This window comes from Equus quagga, chromosome 4 (genome assembly GCF_021613505.1).
Source record: "Equus quagga isolate Etosha38 chromosome 4, UCLA_HA_Equagga_1.0, whole genome shotgun sequence".
NCBI lineage: Eukaryota > Metazoa > Chordata > Mammalia > Perissodactyla > Equidae > Equus > Equus quagga.
In genome coordinates this window covers 136679404-136697097 of record NC_060270.1, presented here as the reverse complement: position 1 = coordinate 136697097, position 17694 = coordinate 136679404, and the positions used below count along the sequence as shown (strand labels likewise).

The following is a 17694-nucleotide window of genomic DNA, read 5'->3' as shown; positions in this document are numbered from 1 at the left end:
TAATTGCTTCATAGACTTAAGATAGAGAAGAAATTTGCAAATCCCCAGTCCTTGCAAATTTCCAGGCCAGTTAGGAGAGAAGGGACCCTGGGGTGGTGGCCTACTCATTAGCTTGTGGGTCAAGAGGCGCTGGTGGGTATTTTCTCCATCCAGGGTGCCCTGCCCAGGTACACATTTTCAGCACCAATAAAATGGCATTTGGAGTGGGGAAGCTGGTACAAATCACTAGGGCCTGGTATCCGTCTGGAAGGAGATTCGGTGACAAACTCATGAAAAAAATTCTAGCTGGTCCACCCACACCATAGGGTGGTGGGGTGGGATATGTGCCAAAATTGGGGCCTGCACCCACTCTATGAATTTCCAGGGGGTGGGTGGGTAGGTAGGTGGTGATGGATAGTGGGGGGCAGTGCCTCTATCAGCTTCCATCTCCACAGCCCCACCCCAATCAGCGATTTGTTCTCTCCGAACACTCCCACCTATTGGCCCATAACAATTGAATTGCTACAGAATTGCTCATTGGAAGGAGCTGAGGAGCTACAATCTGATTGGATAAGGGACCTTTTTTGAACTTGCGTTAGCAGGACATGCATACTGTTTTTATCTAGACTGTTTTTATCTAGGCTAGGCTGTGGAGCTTATGGGCTTAGCAAGGACACACAGAAGAGCAGGCCATTTTATCAGGCAAATGAAGGAAAGGAGTGTAGGTACTGACAGTGATGGATGTGAAGACTTCTTTTTAAGGACTTTCCTCTTCAGCTAACCAACCCTGCCCCCACCTTCCCACAAGGTTGTAGCAAGGCTTTTGGTGGAGTTGGGATTTGTTCCAGTCCCATGGCCTCCAAACTGTCACCGTCACCACCCACTTCTCCAGCTCCCCAGCAGGCAGTGACAAGGGCAAAGTACACAAATGAAGGCTTTCCTCCCATGAGCCAAGTTCATGTTGGTCCTCCCTGTGTAAGCCAAATCCGTGGCCCCCGAATATAAGCCGTTACCAGCAGCACTTGGAGCAGGACCACCCGACCGGACCGAGCGTCCCGACAGTCCCCACCTTGCCATTGGTGTATCGCACTCTCATTTGGGAGCAGAGAAAAGAGCCCCAGGAATACAGATGTTGCTTCTTTGGGCACAAATGTTAATTTACCTCCACGTTTGTATCATTCTACCTCTTTCTGCATTGATAGTCTTCCTTGCTATCCACAGCCTTCACTGTCACATTTCTCCAATTTGCCACCTTCTCTAACTCCTGCTAGAACAATTCTTCACTGGTTACCACTCCTACTTTGGAAATGAAAGTTGGCATGAAAAGTGAACATCACAAACGTTGATTTGCCTGCCAGCACCCTTCCATATAGACCATATGTTAATAAGTGTCATTTGTCAGGCTGGTGATAGTAACTACCGACATGCCAGAAGGGTCTCGTAGAGTTAGAAACATCCACCCAGCCAATTCATGAGTCTGTTAACAAAGACAAAGACCCCCTCCGATGAACCTCTCCTTCTAGTAACATTTCAAGAAGCGAGAAGTGTTCCATTGCCAAAGCAACACATCCTTATCGTAGAACACTTAGAAAATGCAGAGAAGGAAAATCAAAACTATCCCATCCCTCTGAGATAACCCCCTTCACTCAAAGATAATCATCATTGCTCTGGGATTCCATTTTTCTTCTTTAGTCCTTTATTTTTATGCAGATATGTTTTTTGTTTTATGAAAAAATGGGATCGTCCTCTACATGCTGTTATACTTTTTCCATTTGACGATCTTGATCATCTTCCCAGGACTTTGACTAGCCTCCTAGGACATAACTGTCATGGCTGCACAGCATTTCATCATGTGGGCACCATAATCTTCACAGCCAGACCCTTATCGAAGTTGTTTCCTTTTTGGTTAGGGTGTGCGAGGGGCCACTATTAAAATCGTGCTGTGACAAATATCCTCAATGAGAAATCTTTGTGTACTTGTGCAATGATTTCCTTAGTATAAATTCTGAGACTGGAAACTCCCAGGTTGAAGGATAGATGACATGTTAAAGTTTTTGATTAAGAATATTATCTAGTGAAGCTGAACCGGTTTCCATGTCCACAGCAGCCCCAGAGGGCTCCTGTCCCTGTGTGCAAGGATAACAAATTCATTCCAGCAGATTTGAATCGCCACAGGCCCCACTGCTTATGAAAGTTGTAAAACGGATTAAAATTGTAAATCGATCCTAAAAGATGTGCTGGGTGTGAGGACATCCACGTTTAATTTTAGAAGTCCAGAATAAAAACATAGACGATAATAAAAAATGAAAGTCAGGCTCTTAATTCGGCCGTTGTATAAAGCGTCATCAACCAGCCCATCCCTCAAGACGTCTAAAATCTGGTGCTTCTCAGGGACCTGAGGCAACAGCCTTGATTTCTGAGCTCAGCCTGACCCTAAGTGTAAAAACCGCCCACTGTCATTGCTGCCATCGACCTGGCGGTGGAAGGGCTGTATCTGTTTGCAGGACAAGGCTGGTCACTGTGAGTTCGACTGGGTTTTTTGTTGTTTTCTCCTAGATCCACGGAAAGAGCAGAAGGGCAGGGATAGAGTGGGCATTTTTTTTCCAATTTTTCAATTTGTTTTTATTTTGAAGTAATTTTAGGTTTACAGAAGAGTTGCAGGAATAATACAGTTTCCTCACATGTTTCACCAGCTTCCCCTAATGTCACATCTTATATAAGCATAGTAAAATTGTCCAGCCTAAGCAGTTAATATTGGCACAATACCATCAACTGAGCTGCAAACTTTATTCATCATTTTTTTCAATAGTGACCTTTTTGTTGCTATTGTTCCAGGAGAGTGGGCAGTTTTTTAATGCTGTCAGTTTAGGATGAGGTAAAGCAGACACCTCCTAATAAGAAATATATCCAACACTAGAAAGAGACAAGCTCAGAGAAGCTGTGCTATAATTTTCTAATCAATCTAACAAGTGAGTATGCACTTAGCGGCCCACATTAACCAGGTCGCCATCAAACTCCAGGCTTGGCCCTGAGGGGCATTTACAGCCCTGTGCACAGTTCCTCTGCTCCTCTGCAGAAATCTTGTAAAAAAGCCGGTGACACCTTGGCTCCCTTTACTCACAACACTTGCAATCTGACTCGACTGACAAAGGCACAGAGACCTGTGACCGGGTGAATCCCGGCTCCACCACTTACTTAGCTTGACAACTTTGGCTAAGTTACTTAACTTCCTTGAGCCTCAGTTTCCTCCTCTTTGAAATGGAAATGAGATTTGTGAGGAATAAATGAAATAATATAGGAAAAGCACAAACATCTCACCAAACATCCTTCTTTCAATGATGAAGCCCTTCCCCCAGCCTAGAACTTTCTCCCGTGATCATCTAGGCCAGTGCTGCCAATAGAAGTTTCCCTGATAGACGTTTCTCCAGAGAAGATATCTGGATGGCCAACAGACACATGAAAAGATGCTCAGCATCATTAACTATCAGGGAAATGCAAGTCAAAACTACAATGAGATATCACCTTACCCCCGTCAGAATGCCTATACTTAACAAGACAGGAAACAAAAAGTGTTGGAGAGGATGTGGGGAGAAGGGAACACTTGTACACTGCTGGTGGGAGTGCAAACTGGTGCAGCCACTGTGGAAAACAGTATGGATATTCCTCAATAAATTAAGAATAGATCTACCATATGATCCAGCTATTCCACTGTTGGGTATCTATCCAAAGAACTTGAAAACACAAATGTATAAAGATACATGCACCCGCATGTTCATTGCAGCATTATTCACAACAGCCAAGACTTGGAAGCAACCTAGGTGCCCATCAAGGGACGAATGGATAAAGAAGATGTGGTATATACACAATGGACTACTACTCAGCCATAAGAAATGATGAAATCTGGCCATTTGTGACAACATGGATGGACCTTGAGGGTATTACGCTAAGTGAAATAAACCAGAGGGGGAAAGTCAAATACCATATGATCTCACTCATAAGTAGAAGATAAAAACAACGACAAGCAAGCACAGAGAAACAGAGACTGGATTGGTGATTACCAGAGGGGAATCGGGGAGGGAGGAGGATGAAAGGCGTGATTAGGCGCATGTGTGTGGTGATGGATTGTAATTAGTCTGTGGACAGTGAACATTATGTAATCTACACAGAAAATGAAACATATAATAATGTACACCTAAAATTTATCTAATGTTATAAAGCAATGTCACCTCAATAAAAAATAAAAATAAAACAAAAAGCAAAAAAAAGAAGTTTCCCTGTTGATGGAAATATTCTACTTCTGCCCCAGCTGATATGGTAGCCACTACTCACATGTGGCTATTGAGCCCTTGAAATGTGGCCAGTGCAATTGAATTTTAAATTTAATTTTAATTGATTTAAATTTAAATAGCCACCTGTGGCTAGTGGCCACTGTATTAGACAGCACATCTCTAGGCGTTACTCCTTGCCTTGAGGATCTGAGCGCAGAGAAGCTGGAAGTAGGCTGAGCTAAGGCAAAGGCATTGCTGGGAGCAAGGCCATGGGCAGAGGTGGTGGGTGTTGTGTGTGTCAGAAAAGCCAGAGGGACATTCATCGAACCCAAGTGCTGCTCAGTCCAGAAAGAAGGGCTGGTGGAGCCATAGTAGGGGGCTTGTGGCACTTTCTTCCGCTGTGTGACAGCGCCAAACAGCAGCAGCATAGAGTGTTAACATGGTTTTCAGGTTTGGAGTACCATTTATTTTGGAAGCCAATAGTGTAATGAAAGAAAGCCACAGGGCAGAGCTAGGATCCATGTATCTCTGGCCAGGAGTAGGGAGCCTGCCTATGCTGGCAAGAGAGAGTCTGCACACCTTGAGTGACATGAGGAACAGCTGTTCCCTGGAACCTTCTCCAAACCGGGTGACGGGTGCGCTTGAAAGTAAGAGTGGAGTGTGCGGGCATACTGAGGGAGACCGTCCCTCGAGTCAGAGACCCTTTGGCAGTCCCTGGTTCTGTGTTCCCACCTATTTCACTTTGTGCTCTGATAGTCACTCTGCACAGAGACTTCTTAAAACACAAGAGCAGCAAGTATGGGCAAAAATCAAACAAGATTTGGTTGGGTTAAGTTCGCCTGTATTTCAGGGAAGAACGAGGCTCAGGGTCCAGCGAGGCTCTCTCCCTTCTCCCCACCTGCGATCGTGTTTTTCTTTGACATTTGAGCTCGCTTCCCCTGCCTCTGATGTCTTCCTCACTGCCCTTTTTGCCTCCTCACTGAAGCAAAAAGAACAGAGCCCCAGCTAATTACTCTCAGATCAAATAATACTGGTTATTGTAATTGGTCATTGTCCGAAAACACGGAGTTCTTCTTAGCCCTGAGGTTGCCTGGCACAGCTTCGTTAGCTAGCTATTCCGGGAATGTCTCTATTATCTGTTTTACTTTGCAAAAGAAACTCAGGATTTGTTGAAAGCTGGTAATAAAAGTCTGCCCTGGTCTGAGCCGAGACTGCGCAGCGAGGGCCTGGGAAAGGATGACCTCCATGAATCAAGCCGCCCCCCCTCCCCCAGCCGCTCAATGATGTTATTTGGTTTCTCTGTGTCGGAGAATAATAAACCCACTAGGTTTTCTCGCAGGCCAACACTCCCTCGCTCTCAAGGCCTCAGGCATGGTTGAGGGGCACAAAACGATTTTAATGACCAAACTCCCTGAAAGTAAAATGGTGCATAGAGAAAAACTAACAGACTCACAGGTGGCTGGCTTTCCCAGAGGCATCTTCCTGGGGCTTAGGGCCCCAGACGGAGGTGTGCAGGGGCTGGGTGTTCAGTGGACTGAGGCCCAGGGAAATACCCCTCAAGCCTGCTCGTGGATCAGCTCGCCAAGGGAGTGCTTACCTGCTCCAGACGTTCTGAAGGCTCTGAGGCTCCGGCAGGGGGAACCAGTCTGGAAAGCACACACAGACACGTTGAAAAACAAAAACAACCCTAAAATCCTGTTGCCAAAAATATTATTAAAATTCTCAATGTTCTTCTTGGTTTGGGGTAAGAGAGAATTCAGCTATCAGGCAAACTAAACGATGCTGAAGGCCTTTTCTTGCTCTGAATTTGTATGACTCTGTGGAAGGCCACTATTATGGGTTGAAGTGTGTCCCCTCCTGAAATTCATAGGTCGAAGTCTTAACCCCAAGTACCTCAGAATTCGACCTTGTATGGAAATAGGGTTCTTGCAGATATAACTAGTTAAGATGAGGTCATTAGGACGGGGCCTAATCCTATATGACTGTGTCCTCATAAAGAGGGGAAATTTAGACACAGAGACAGACATGTACAAGGAAGACGAGGTGAAGAGACACAAGGAGAAGACAGCCATCCACAGGCGGAGGAGAGAGGCCTGGAACAGATCCTTCTCTCAGAGCCTCGGAAGGAGCCAGTCCTGCCAACACCTCGATTTCGGATCTGGCCTCCAGAACTGGGAGACAATAAATTTCGGTGGTTTAAGCCATCCGCTTTGTGGTACTTTGTTGCTGATGCCCTAGCAAACTAATACAGTCACAATACTCAGTAAAATCAAGAAATATTTACCTAACAGTGACTGCGTGCAGAGCATGTCCCAAGTGCTGAGGAAAATACATGAGAAATCGCCCCATCCTCACAGAGGGTACAATTCATTTGAGAGAATAAAGCATGTGCGTATGAAAAGTCATGTGACGAATGACAGGACAAAGGCTCAAAGTCTGGAAAGTGGTAAAGAGTAACAGGGCTGATTTTCTGTGTCACTTGCAGTAAAAATGGAAGTGAATCCTGGCTTGAATGATCCAAAATGGATGATGATAAAATTTGTAATTTTTCTTTGGAGCACTCTTGTAACATTTATATGTGGAAACATGTGCTTCTATTATCCTTGGTATTGACACTACTTAACCCAAAATAAAAGCACCATGAAAGGGAACAATTTCTCATTCATTCAAGAAGCGCCAATTGAATGCGCACTCTATGTCAGGGCCTTGAGAGTTGCTACAAGGGTTTAAGCTGATGCTCCTTATGAATCCTGTTTCCCTCTGCAGATTGAGAAAAGAGTATTCAACTCTCATTTAAAATGGCGTTTCCGCCCTATACTTTCCTTTGGGCCTGAAAGGTAATTGTTGGGTTTTAAAAGGTCTCTTCTTCCAGCTCCCGTAGGAATGGAATACACCAAGATGTTTATTACAACAAAGAATCTGATCATAGTGGGACAAAAATTTATTCTGATAACACTGACATACTCATGTCTGTCTGTGCATGGCAAAGACCCGGAAGAGCACTCGCCAGCTGTGAGAGTGCTTACAGGGGCTCGCCCTTTTCTCTTCTATGCTCATCTTCTTAAGTTCACTTTTTAAATAAAAGGCATATATTATTTTGTAACTTCGAAAGTAAGTTCAATGAAAAACAGAATTTGTAGTGCTAAGAGATGTAGAGTGAGAGGAGCGATCAAAGAAAAGGGTTTAAGCTGAGTTTCCAAGGTCAGAAGCGATCAACCGGCACTTGTGTCCCAGGTGGGCACCAAGGGAAGCGTTCGGATACACGGGTCATCTACTCTCTGTTCGCATGGCTGTGCCTAAACTCAAAAACCCAGGAAAGATGAGAGGATCTGGCATCCGCTTAGTATGTTTACTTCCAGTCCGCTTTCTGCTGCCTGTTTTCAGTTCTTCCCTGGCCCAGCAAAATTAAAATTCTTCCTCATTCAGTCATATCCCAATTTCCAATCAACATAACGCATCCACTTCAATCCTCTCCCATGCGGTTTTTCCCTTCTTAGAGTCCCACACTCTGTGTTTTTTTTGGCCGTTAGTATTTTAACACTATTTCTCACTTGAGGGTTGTCCTTGTGGAACGCGGCTTTGGAATGAGCTGAATTAAAGTTTGAACGCTGAACCCAGGGTCTGAAACTGCTGCCTCAGATTCGCTGAGACCTTAAGCAAGATATTTAAACCTCGGCCAGCCGGTTTCCTTCACTCAAGTTGGAGGTCGCATTCGCCTCTCAAGGACGAAGTGATTCACTGATTCATTGAGATGATGAGTGTACAGTGCCTGCCTCGGAGCATTGGATAAAATGAATCCTGTTTGCTTCTCCTTCTTCTTTCTCTGCCTTTGAGAAGTGACAGGCAATGTAAGCCATGTGTGGTTAGGACCCTGGACCCAGAGTTTGAATCCTACGCCACTTACCAGTTGTGTCACCCGGGGGCGTTGCTTATCCTCACTGGCCTCAGTTTCCACATCTGCAGAACAGGGATAATTGTAATTCCTACCGTACAGGACGGTTGTGAGAATTAGGAGAGTAAGTGTAATACAAGTATTTCCTCACCCTCTGCCTCTTCTTTCCGGCTCCTTCCTTGTCCGATGCACCAGGTTTCTTCCTTTCCTCTCTCCTTTCAGATATTTCTGCCTTATTCTTCTCCTTGGAAACCCTCTATCCTTGTTGCTTCATTCTACTGAAATTCTAACTTGTTCCGGCTCGAGTTCTTACAAGCCTGGCCGGATCTCTTTTGAGTCCTTGTTGTGGGCCAGAGGTGGGTTTCTTAGCTGTGTGGTGCAGTGATGTGAGCACAAGTCAGGGCTCAAATCTCCTTTCTACCCCTTCTGAGCTCTGGGACTCTGGGGAACTTACTTAACCTCTCTGGTTAAGTAACTCAGAAGGTTCCAAATGTGTAAAATGGGGATATTTTTCCAGTTGCTTGGGAGGATTAGAAAAGATTAAGTACTCGGCATTTAGGGGCTCAATAAATGTTAGCCTCATTCTTTTTTCTTTTTTGTTCTGCTTGGTTCTGCCTCTCATTTGGAGCGGTAGCATGGTCTAACAGAGTGGTTCTCCAGCCCAGCTGCATATGAGCATCACCTGGGAGAGTTTGGAAACGCAAGGAAGCCCAGCCTCCACCCCCAGAAAGTCTGACTGACCAGCCTGGGGAGGACCCAGCATTGGTCCATGTTGTGTGGTTACTATTATCTTTCATGGTCTCCAAATGTTTCTAGTGTGGCACTTCGTGAGGCAGAGGATGCTGGGCTAGCAAGGAGGGCTGGGTTGACCTCTCGCCAGCGACTCCCACACACTTCGCTGAGGCTCGCTTCCTCAAGTGAGCCTGTTGTGAGAAGTCAATTAATCTGTCTACACAAACCGCAGAACATAGTGTCTGCCACACACTTGATATATCACACATCACAAGGATGTGAAAGAGGAAGCATGACAAGGGAAAAATGAGTTCTCATAAATTTTACCAGGGAAGAGCGACCTGTGAGAGTTGCCCCAGGAAGCAGTGTAGCAATATTGAACTTGAGGTTCCACGTCTTGCATAGACTGTGCCTGACTCTCTTCCCACATCTATTTTGCAGCTCCATGAGCCGAGGTAGAGGAATTGATGTGTCCAGGGCCAGTCAGGTCGCTATTATGAAGCAGAGCCAAAGCCCGGTTCCTATTTGTGGCCTTCCCTCCCACCTGTGTGCCGATAACCTGATGCTGGATGACCTTGCCTCTCCCATTGATTTCTCCCAGCAGATAAGCTGCAAACGATCAATGAGGGAATGATCCACAAACAGATGGGCATTGTACACAGCGCCATCGCAAGAGTGGTCTGTTTCTCTGCTTCAATAGTCTCTAAAGATAACAGGTCTGTAGGTAGCTTATTTCCCTTCTCCTTCCAAAGACGATGGTAAATTATTAGACCAGATTTTTCTCCATCTTCTCCTTCTGCAGTTCTCTTTAAAAGAGTTCTCATTTGAGCTCAAACAGAATTCAAGGTAGGAAAAGCAAAATAAGTTGTAAAAGGAAACTTAAAAACTAAACATTTTAAATGGAGTGAAATTAAAATGAGGGCAGAACTGGTGCTATCATAGTGAAATGATACATTTTTCATAAATGTTTAAGAAGCTCATGTCACAACTGGTTCCAGCACTGTAGCCTCCGTCAATAGAGACGTGGTAGTTGATTGATGAAACATCACCAGGACCATTCTGAGTCTCAGCTCAAGGTAAGACATTTCCTAGTTCCTATAGTCTTGTCACAATCACCCTAAGGTTATCTTACGGTGTTGTCCACTGAACTACGCCTCTGGAATTTCCCGAATACAATGCATTCTTGAGATACCATATATTTAAATAGTTGATAATGTTGTTAGCCCTATTTCACTATCTCAAGCAGTCGCTTTAAAACTGCACTGCAAAAATCCTCATCTCCTACCTCGGCCTCACCCCCACCCCAAATCCGCACACTCAGCCCTCACAGCAGCTTGCTTCCCTCTTCCTCGGTGAGCTGCTTAGAAGCTTCCTTAGTCTTGGGCTCAAGGAGTCTCAATCAGCTCTGCTCTTTTGGTGTCTCCATTAACAGGCTTTAGATTCCTGTTTGGGTGTCACCAGGACACCAAAAGCCAGTGTTGTCACCGAGGGTGCTCCTTGGCAGTTAAGCCTGGCACTCCAACTCACATTTGTGGCTTATCACTTTTCTAACCCTGCATCAGAACTATCTGTGGATTCCAAGAAAACATCCCATCTCCTGAAGCCTGTTCCTAAGGTAATGGTCTCTGTAGAGGAAGGGGAGGCCAGGCCTTGCTCCTGGTGGGTGGGTGGAGAGGATGGAGGGAATGGGCAGAGTCAGGAGTCTCTACTCTCCTGAGAGTAGTACCATGTTTAACGTCTCCACCCCTACAAATGATGTTTGAGCTATAGCTTGATCATGCCCTTGGTGTTTATGGATATAATGATGCATCATTTGTCAACATTTACCACTCCCCTGTAGTCCCTACAAATGGTTAAGGGCCACCACTTGTAGGCAGTGTGCTCAGCACTGGGAATACACAGACATGGTACTTGGCCTTCCCCCCAAGGAGCTAATGGCCATATGATAGTATCATCATCATCATCATTCATCATTTCCTGGTCTTCTCCAGCCCCTCTGGCTGTTTCTTCTCAGCTTCCCCCCTCCATCCTTCAGTACTGGCGCCCCAGGGTTCCATCAGTCTTCTTTCTCTATGTACTCTCCCTTGGGCAATTGAATTCACACCCAGGGCTTTAAGGACTACTTTAAGCAGGCGACTTCCGACTTCGTATTTCTAGATTGGATCCTTGTAATCACAGGCTTGTATTTCTAATTGCTTTTTAGATATCTCTGTTTGGTGGTTCCACAGATACCCTACTTTCAAAATGTTCAAACGTTCCCCACAAATCTATTCCTTCCTCCTTTTATTTCCTGTGCCAGTGAATGGTGCTGTCATTCTCTCTCCCACAGGAGATGTGTCTGCTTCACAACTCAATATAATCCCTCTCAACCTCTCCTTGCCTCTACCTCCTAGATGTTTTTTAGATTTGTCCCCTTCTTCATTCCTTATCCATCGCCACTGCTCTAGTTGAGACTTCCTATTTGTCTTCTAATTTACTAGTCAAGTCCAAATCCTTAGGATGATTACAAAGCGATCTGGTCCCCGTTTACCATTCCAGGTTAACCTCCAGCAATGTCCCACCACAAAGCCAACATCCTAGCTTGCCTGAGCAGTTCACCTGCTTGGTATATTACCAAACATGCCTGCTTTCCTATTCCTCTGTGTCAGGTGCCTTCGTGTGGAATGTCCTTCCCCTCTCGCTCACCTGGAGAAAGCCCACTTAGTCATCCTTGAGACTCAGCTTATGTCTCTTTCTCTCAGTCCCTAAATTCCCCAGACAAGCCCAGGGCACCTTTCTCCTAGTGTCCGTAGAGGCCTCCAGGGGACGCTGTTATAATAATACTTTCTCCGTGTTGTCTTTTGTTTTCCCCTTTAGACTGTATTTCTTGAAGGCAGGCATCAATGTCTTCATTTATTTTTGAATCTCCCAGTCCCAACACCTAGCAGTTGATAAATACTTGTTGAATGAATGAAAAATTGATGCTTGGGTGAAAAATAAAAATGAAATCGATTTACTAAACCTTGTTCTTAAAATATAAAAGTAACTCGAGATCTCTTGTATATCCTGCTCTCCGCCTCGCAGAATGACGGCACAGGGCACCCGCCATGATGATGGGGAATGAGACCCTGGTTTGAGTCAGTTTCATGATATTTGGAAACTTAAGGCTCCTTTTCATGAATCAGGAAGGAACTTAGCAGGGTTTTACTTGAAGAAAAAAATTTTTTTTACCTGCTTTCACTCATTTGCAATTTTTCCTAATCTTAACTACTTTAAGACCATCTAGTCCCCCCAATAAAACCTAACAATTGCCATCAAATAAATTAAAGATGAGAAAACTAAAAGTAAATGTAGAAACTAGAAGAAACTCAATGAAGATCAAAGTGGGCTGTGTATCTAAGCGAATTTCACTGACCGATTTGGGGGATGGGTTAATAAAGACGTTAATAGTAACTCCCCAGGAGCCTAGGCAGCGCTCCAGAAGTGCAGCCTAATGAGCCCAATCGTGGTTCAGAGATTCGGTGAATGCCGGTGGCTTCATTAGCTGGAGCAAGGGAGGGCTGCTGGCGTCCCGGGGTGGGGACTCCACTTGCATTCGATTCCAGAAACATGTCACCAAGCTCATGATTGTAAAAGCAAGACTGGGTATAAGGACACAATCATTTGGAAACTGACTCGCAAAAGTGTTCTTAGCTGGTCCCCCGTCTGGGTCATTGTTTTATTACCAAATCTTTCTATTTGCCCTTTGATAGTTGGAAGGTAACGTGGAATACTGCTATGAACATCACCTTGGAGCCCAACGAGTCTGGATATTCTGGGCCATGCCCCCTCCTGGCTAGGTGACCCTGGACAAGACACATGCCTCCCGAAGCCTCAGCTGCCTCCCCTATAAAGTAGAGATGATAACATGGCCCTATCTGATGGGGCCGTTATGCATCAAAGTAGAATAATGTGTGTAAAGTGCCTAATGCAGAGTTAGTGTGCAATAAACAGCACTTACTATTATCCACGAATAAGGGGAATAATGACGCACATGTGCTTTCTTGGCAAAGCAGGCAGAACAAGGATTATTCGTGTCGTAGAGAGGGCAATTGGACTAGAACACAGGTTTTCTGACTCCTAGTCATCGATTTCATTCAACACATATTTATTGACCATCGTGTGCCAGTAGGGGGCCTGTGCAAAATACCAGAAACACTAGAAGTGGCCAGGTTTGCTTTGTGGAAAACCTCAGCACTCTTCCCACTATACCACTTTTTGGGCGACATCAACAATGACAATGCTGATGCTATCTGGGACTGAGGAGCCTGGCTGGGTACTCTTATGCAGCATGCAGACAACAGGGGCTCTCCCAGAGAAGAGCCCTGTGGCCACAGAGTGGGCAGGCACCTGGGGGCAGTTCAGGGGGGGAGCACAATAGAGCCCCCACCAGAGGGACAGCCTCAATGGGCGCTCAGACTGGCTCAGACCTGAAAACTGCAGATGGGCTCTGAGGGTGTGCGAATTCAGGCGATGTTTAGGCCCAAGCAAGGAAAAACAAGAGTCAGTTCTGGTGCCAGGAGACGTGCCTGACATCCAGAAGGACACTGAGGATTCTGAGGGAGCTCGACATAAAGAAATAGGCACAGCATCAGTTCTCACACACCTGTCCCTGAGTCTGACCCCTGGCGAGGCACTGAGCAGCTGAGAGAACCTCCACGCTGTGTAAGAAACCGAACGGGAGCTAACTTCCGTTGAGGACCTAGTGAAAGTCAGCCACCATGTGTGGCGATGCATGTTAGCTAACCTTATTGTGGTGACTATTTTGCAATATATACATGCATCAAATCGTTATGCTGTACACCTAAAAGTAATACAGTCTTGTATGTCAACTGTGTCTCAAGAAAAGGTAGGTATCACGGCGGAGGCGGTTCAATAATTTCATTTACTTTTCAGAACCACCCTGCAAAATGAGATAGAGGGACACAACATGGTAAATGGAAGGAGAACAAGGTTTGGCTGTGGATTGACCATCTCCAATCTGGGAGATGCTCTGTATGGACTCGGGAGAAAGCTTCTGTCTCCTCCTGTGTAAAATCACGCTACTCTGACCGGCGTGGACCCCAGCAGGCAGCAGTCAAGATTAGCAACTACGTGTGTCCTGTGCCTGGCACATAGGGAACACTTTTAAGTGGTAGGATTGCTCCCATTTTGCAGATTAGGGAACTGGGAAATAAGTAATTTCCTCAAGTGCCTCAGAGAGTACAAGGCAGAGCTTGGACGCCGTTCCGTGAGCCGTCGATGCCCATAAGTAAAAGTATCTTTCCCCTTAGTTCAGCTCGCTGTATGCCTCCCTCGGCTGATAGCTCGTGCTACTGAGCAGATGCTGATGGAGATCCTGCGTTGCATTCAGAGCAAACACACAGACCGAAGCCTGGCAGCTCTTTATCATCCCAGTCTGGACAAAAATCCTTTTAGATTTTAATCCTCCTCTGTCCTGTAGTGGTGTCAGATGAAGGGAAGCCCTCACACTGGATTTCAAGTCAAAACGAAACATTCCAAGAGTCAGGCTAGATTGCTATGCTGCAACGCCGTCTGATGTCGGTATTCCGTCCCAGTTATTTCTTGCTTCCACCTGGTGGTCAAAAGTTGGAAAAGCAGGTGAGGCGCCCTGAAAACAACTAGGAGTCAGCAGGATCCATATTGCCTGTCGTTTATCGTACATCTGAATCTGGGTCCCCGCAGGGCTTTTAGTACCGCTTTCCTGCCTTTTGATTTCCACCAAGTTCCTCCAGTGGAAAATCTTTCCATGTGCAGTGTTCTTTCCTGGAGCCGAAAGAACCAGGATAATCCCGGATGCTTCCCTGCCGCTGAGCTCATGTCACAAATCAGGCATGATTTTCAGCAGATATTTCTTTAAAAGTTTGAAGGCCTCTGTGGACTCTATTCCCCTCTCGATGGGAACAAGCATCAAAGAGACAGGAATAAAATGCTTTGCACGCACATCAGGAACTAATTGCCAATTTGGCAAATGCATTGACTAATGTCATGCACTGTTATTTCTAAATCCTCTCCTGTCCTTGACCCCCAGTATCTAGATGTAAACTTGGAACCATTAGTGGAGAAGGACAAAGTCTTCTGGTGTCTCCAACGGAATCGAGAGGGATTTAAGCTCAGTGCTCTCGAGTGTGGTGAAATGAACCCAGCGGTACATTAATGCTGGGATTTGAGCTCACACAGCATGAGCGCTTTCAAAAACCGTGTTTAAGGAAGCAAACAGTGCCATGACAGACTCTTTCAGCGGAGCGAAAGGAGCTGGATGAAACAATCAATGACACATTAAAAACCACAACTGGGCTGCAATCATGTGGGCAGAAAAAAAAGTTTTTCTTTATCACAGGATCTTTGCGTCTACTGAGATGGTGACTGGACAAGCTCCAGAGGAGGAAGGGCTCCGTTTACTTCAGCTGAGAAATGTCTAAATATTTAGTTGATTCTCTTAAAAGCCTTATGTGATTCTGTAGCAAACTGGTCTCTAAGGTATGATCTTATTAGCTCTATATTGCCACTGCAAAATCGACTTAAAGGGAATTTGGAAAGGAAAAGTCAGGGTATTGAAATGAATGTCACCATTGAAAGCATAAACGCTAACATTTTTTCTCTCAAAATTAACTTTTTTTTTTTTCTTCTTCTCCCCAAAGCCCCCCAGTACACAGTTGTATATTCTAGTTGTAGGTCCTTCTGGTTGTGCTATGTGGGACGCCGCCTCAGCGGTGCTGGGTCCACACCCAGGATCTGAAACAGCGAAACCCTGGGCGGCCGACACGGAGCGCGTGAACTTAAACACTCGGCGAAAGGGCTGGCCTGAAATTAACTATTTTTAATGTCCTCCAAATACTTAGTTTAGGGCCAACACTGTGCTAGTTGATGCTTTCTCTTAGTTGATTCTAGGTGGTTCTCTACTTCTTATATGTGCTTTATTCCTATTGGTTCCAGTTGGACCGAAAGTGCTTGAGGCTCAAAAGGGAGGGACTCCTGCCTGCATTTTCTTGGGGGCCGGAGTGGAAGCCAAGAGGGCCAAGGGAACTTTGTAAAAATGTCTGCAGGGGGCCACCCTTTAAAGTCACACTGCCGTCTGGTATTAGCGGATTTCAGCCAAGACCAATATCCAGTTTGCTTGAAGCTTCTGGGCTCCTCTGTTCCGCAGACCCAGTGCATCCCAGACATGGCATCAGTCGGGGCTTTAACCTCTTTGGACTTTCCGAGAGTAGACCCCCCTCCAGCCTGCGCTTCTTTATTACTGCTTCCTGTGGACTCTTGGTATGCATCGCCCAAACCTCCCCCTCCCCCACTGCAGGCGGCCAGCGCGGCCCCAGTTCCCGCCAGTTTGATTAATGTGTCTTGGCTGATTGTGTGAAGGATGGCAGGCCTTTAGCAAGTGTGACCGGGGTATTGTCCAGCCAATCACAGACGCCTCAGTTAGCATGTGAAAAGCGGTGTGTTGCCGGGGGAGGGTGAGTGTTCTGGCGGCTAAGTCAAAGGAGGAGTGTTTTGGGGGGTCACAGAGTAACACCCACTTCTTTGAGGGGATGTTACTATGCTCTACTAAACCTGTAAACCTCTTACTCAAAGCTCTTTTTTTCTCCTCCCTCTTTTTTCAAGACCTTTTTTTCCCAAGCAGGCAAGACACTGGCTACTCCGCAGATGGAGTTCACGTTCCAGGGTTTTTAATATTTCACTTTTATATTTCTGTTAGAGAATGATCCCGCTGCGAGTCTGGGAATCCGGGCTCGTCAGAACCCCCTCACTGACACTTGGATATATTGCTCTGAAAGCCATCCCAGGAGGAAAGATTAAACAAAAAAAGCCTCCTTTTCAAAGCCTCCTTCTCAATCTGCCCACATCAAAATAAGACAACTGGCCCTTTGAAGTGGAGGACACAGAGTTCTCAGCCAGCTTGCCTAAAATGGAGGGGTGGGAGAGAAGGAGGGAAGGAAGGAGGGAGGAGAGGGAGGAAAGAAGGGAGACAGACCTGCGTCTAGGATTACATACCTCTCTTTTCTTGCCCGTATTTAATCAGCACAAGAGTCTGAATTGATGGCTGGAAAACCTACAACGCCGCTCATCAGCACCCCAAGAAGACAACTGGTCAGAGAAACCCGTCCAGCTGGGTCAGCATGAGGTGTTTTCTTAAACTTGTACAAGCAGAAACTGTGTTGTCCTCCTAGACATAGTCCAGACAAGGGCTGGAAAGGGCAAAGGGGGCATAGATGGACCCTGGATGCTTTCCTCAAGTTCTGAGCTTTCTGGCTCCCTCAAAATTGTACCACTGAATTCGAGGTTTGGGGGCTCTTACCACTACTTAGAATGAAAAAGAAAGGAAGGGACATCTCATCCAGAATGGTGCTAACAGTTCTCCTCTGTGACATTTTTCTGTCTCCCATCCCCTCTTCTGTTCCCTTAATCACTGGAGTTCAAGTGCATGGAAGCAGCAGCAACAGCTCAGGGATGGGGTGGGTGAGGCGTGGCTCAAAGGGACTTCTTGATTCACATAAGGGGATGTTCCTGGAACACAGATGTGGATGACCCTTTTAAAATATAGTCCTTATGATTGAGTTCTCAATGACACTGACCCCATGCCTAAGATACGCTAGAGTTTTAAGATTTACAAATATGGGGTTAGACATCTTGGCTGTGGCCAAGGTCATAACTCCCTTCCTTCCAAAAACTTAGCCTGGCCCACAGCTAGATACTGCCAAGCCTGTGGAAGCAGCGCTCACAAATGAGCGCCTCCCTAATAGGGAGAGCTGGTGAAGAGCATGGGTGAATGAACACAAACCCAAGCTCTTGGAGACCCAAGAACGT

General features: G+C 45.8%; 1 protein-coding gene across 4 annotated transcripts in view; it reads right to left on the bottom strand.

Moving 5' to 3' along the window:
* The window catches only part of CDK15 (cyclin dependent kinase 15), an 85164-nt gene that overhangs the window by 14490 nt on the left and 52980 nt on the right, over window positions 1-17694 (bottom strand). For 3 of the 4 annotated variants that reach the window (XM_046659358.1, XM_046659359.1, XM_046659360.1), the window contains exon 11: window positions 5845-5893. In XM_046659358.1, the coding sequence (XP_046515314.1) occupies window positions 5845-5893 (49 nt within the window). Of the gene's footprint in view, window positions 1-5844; window positions 5894-17250; window positions 17395-17694 lie in introns of those variants that run through there. The other variant, XM_046659361.1, reaches the window with a different exon arrangement.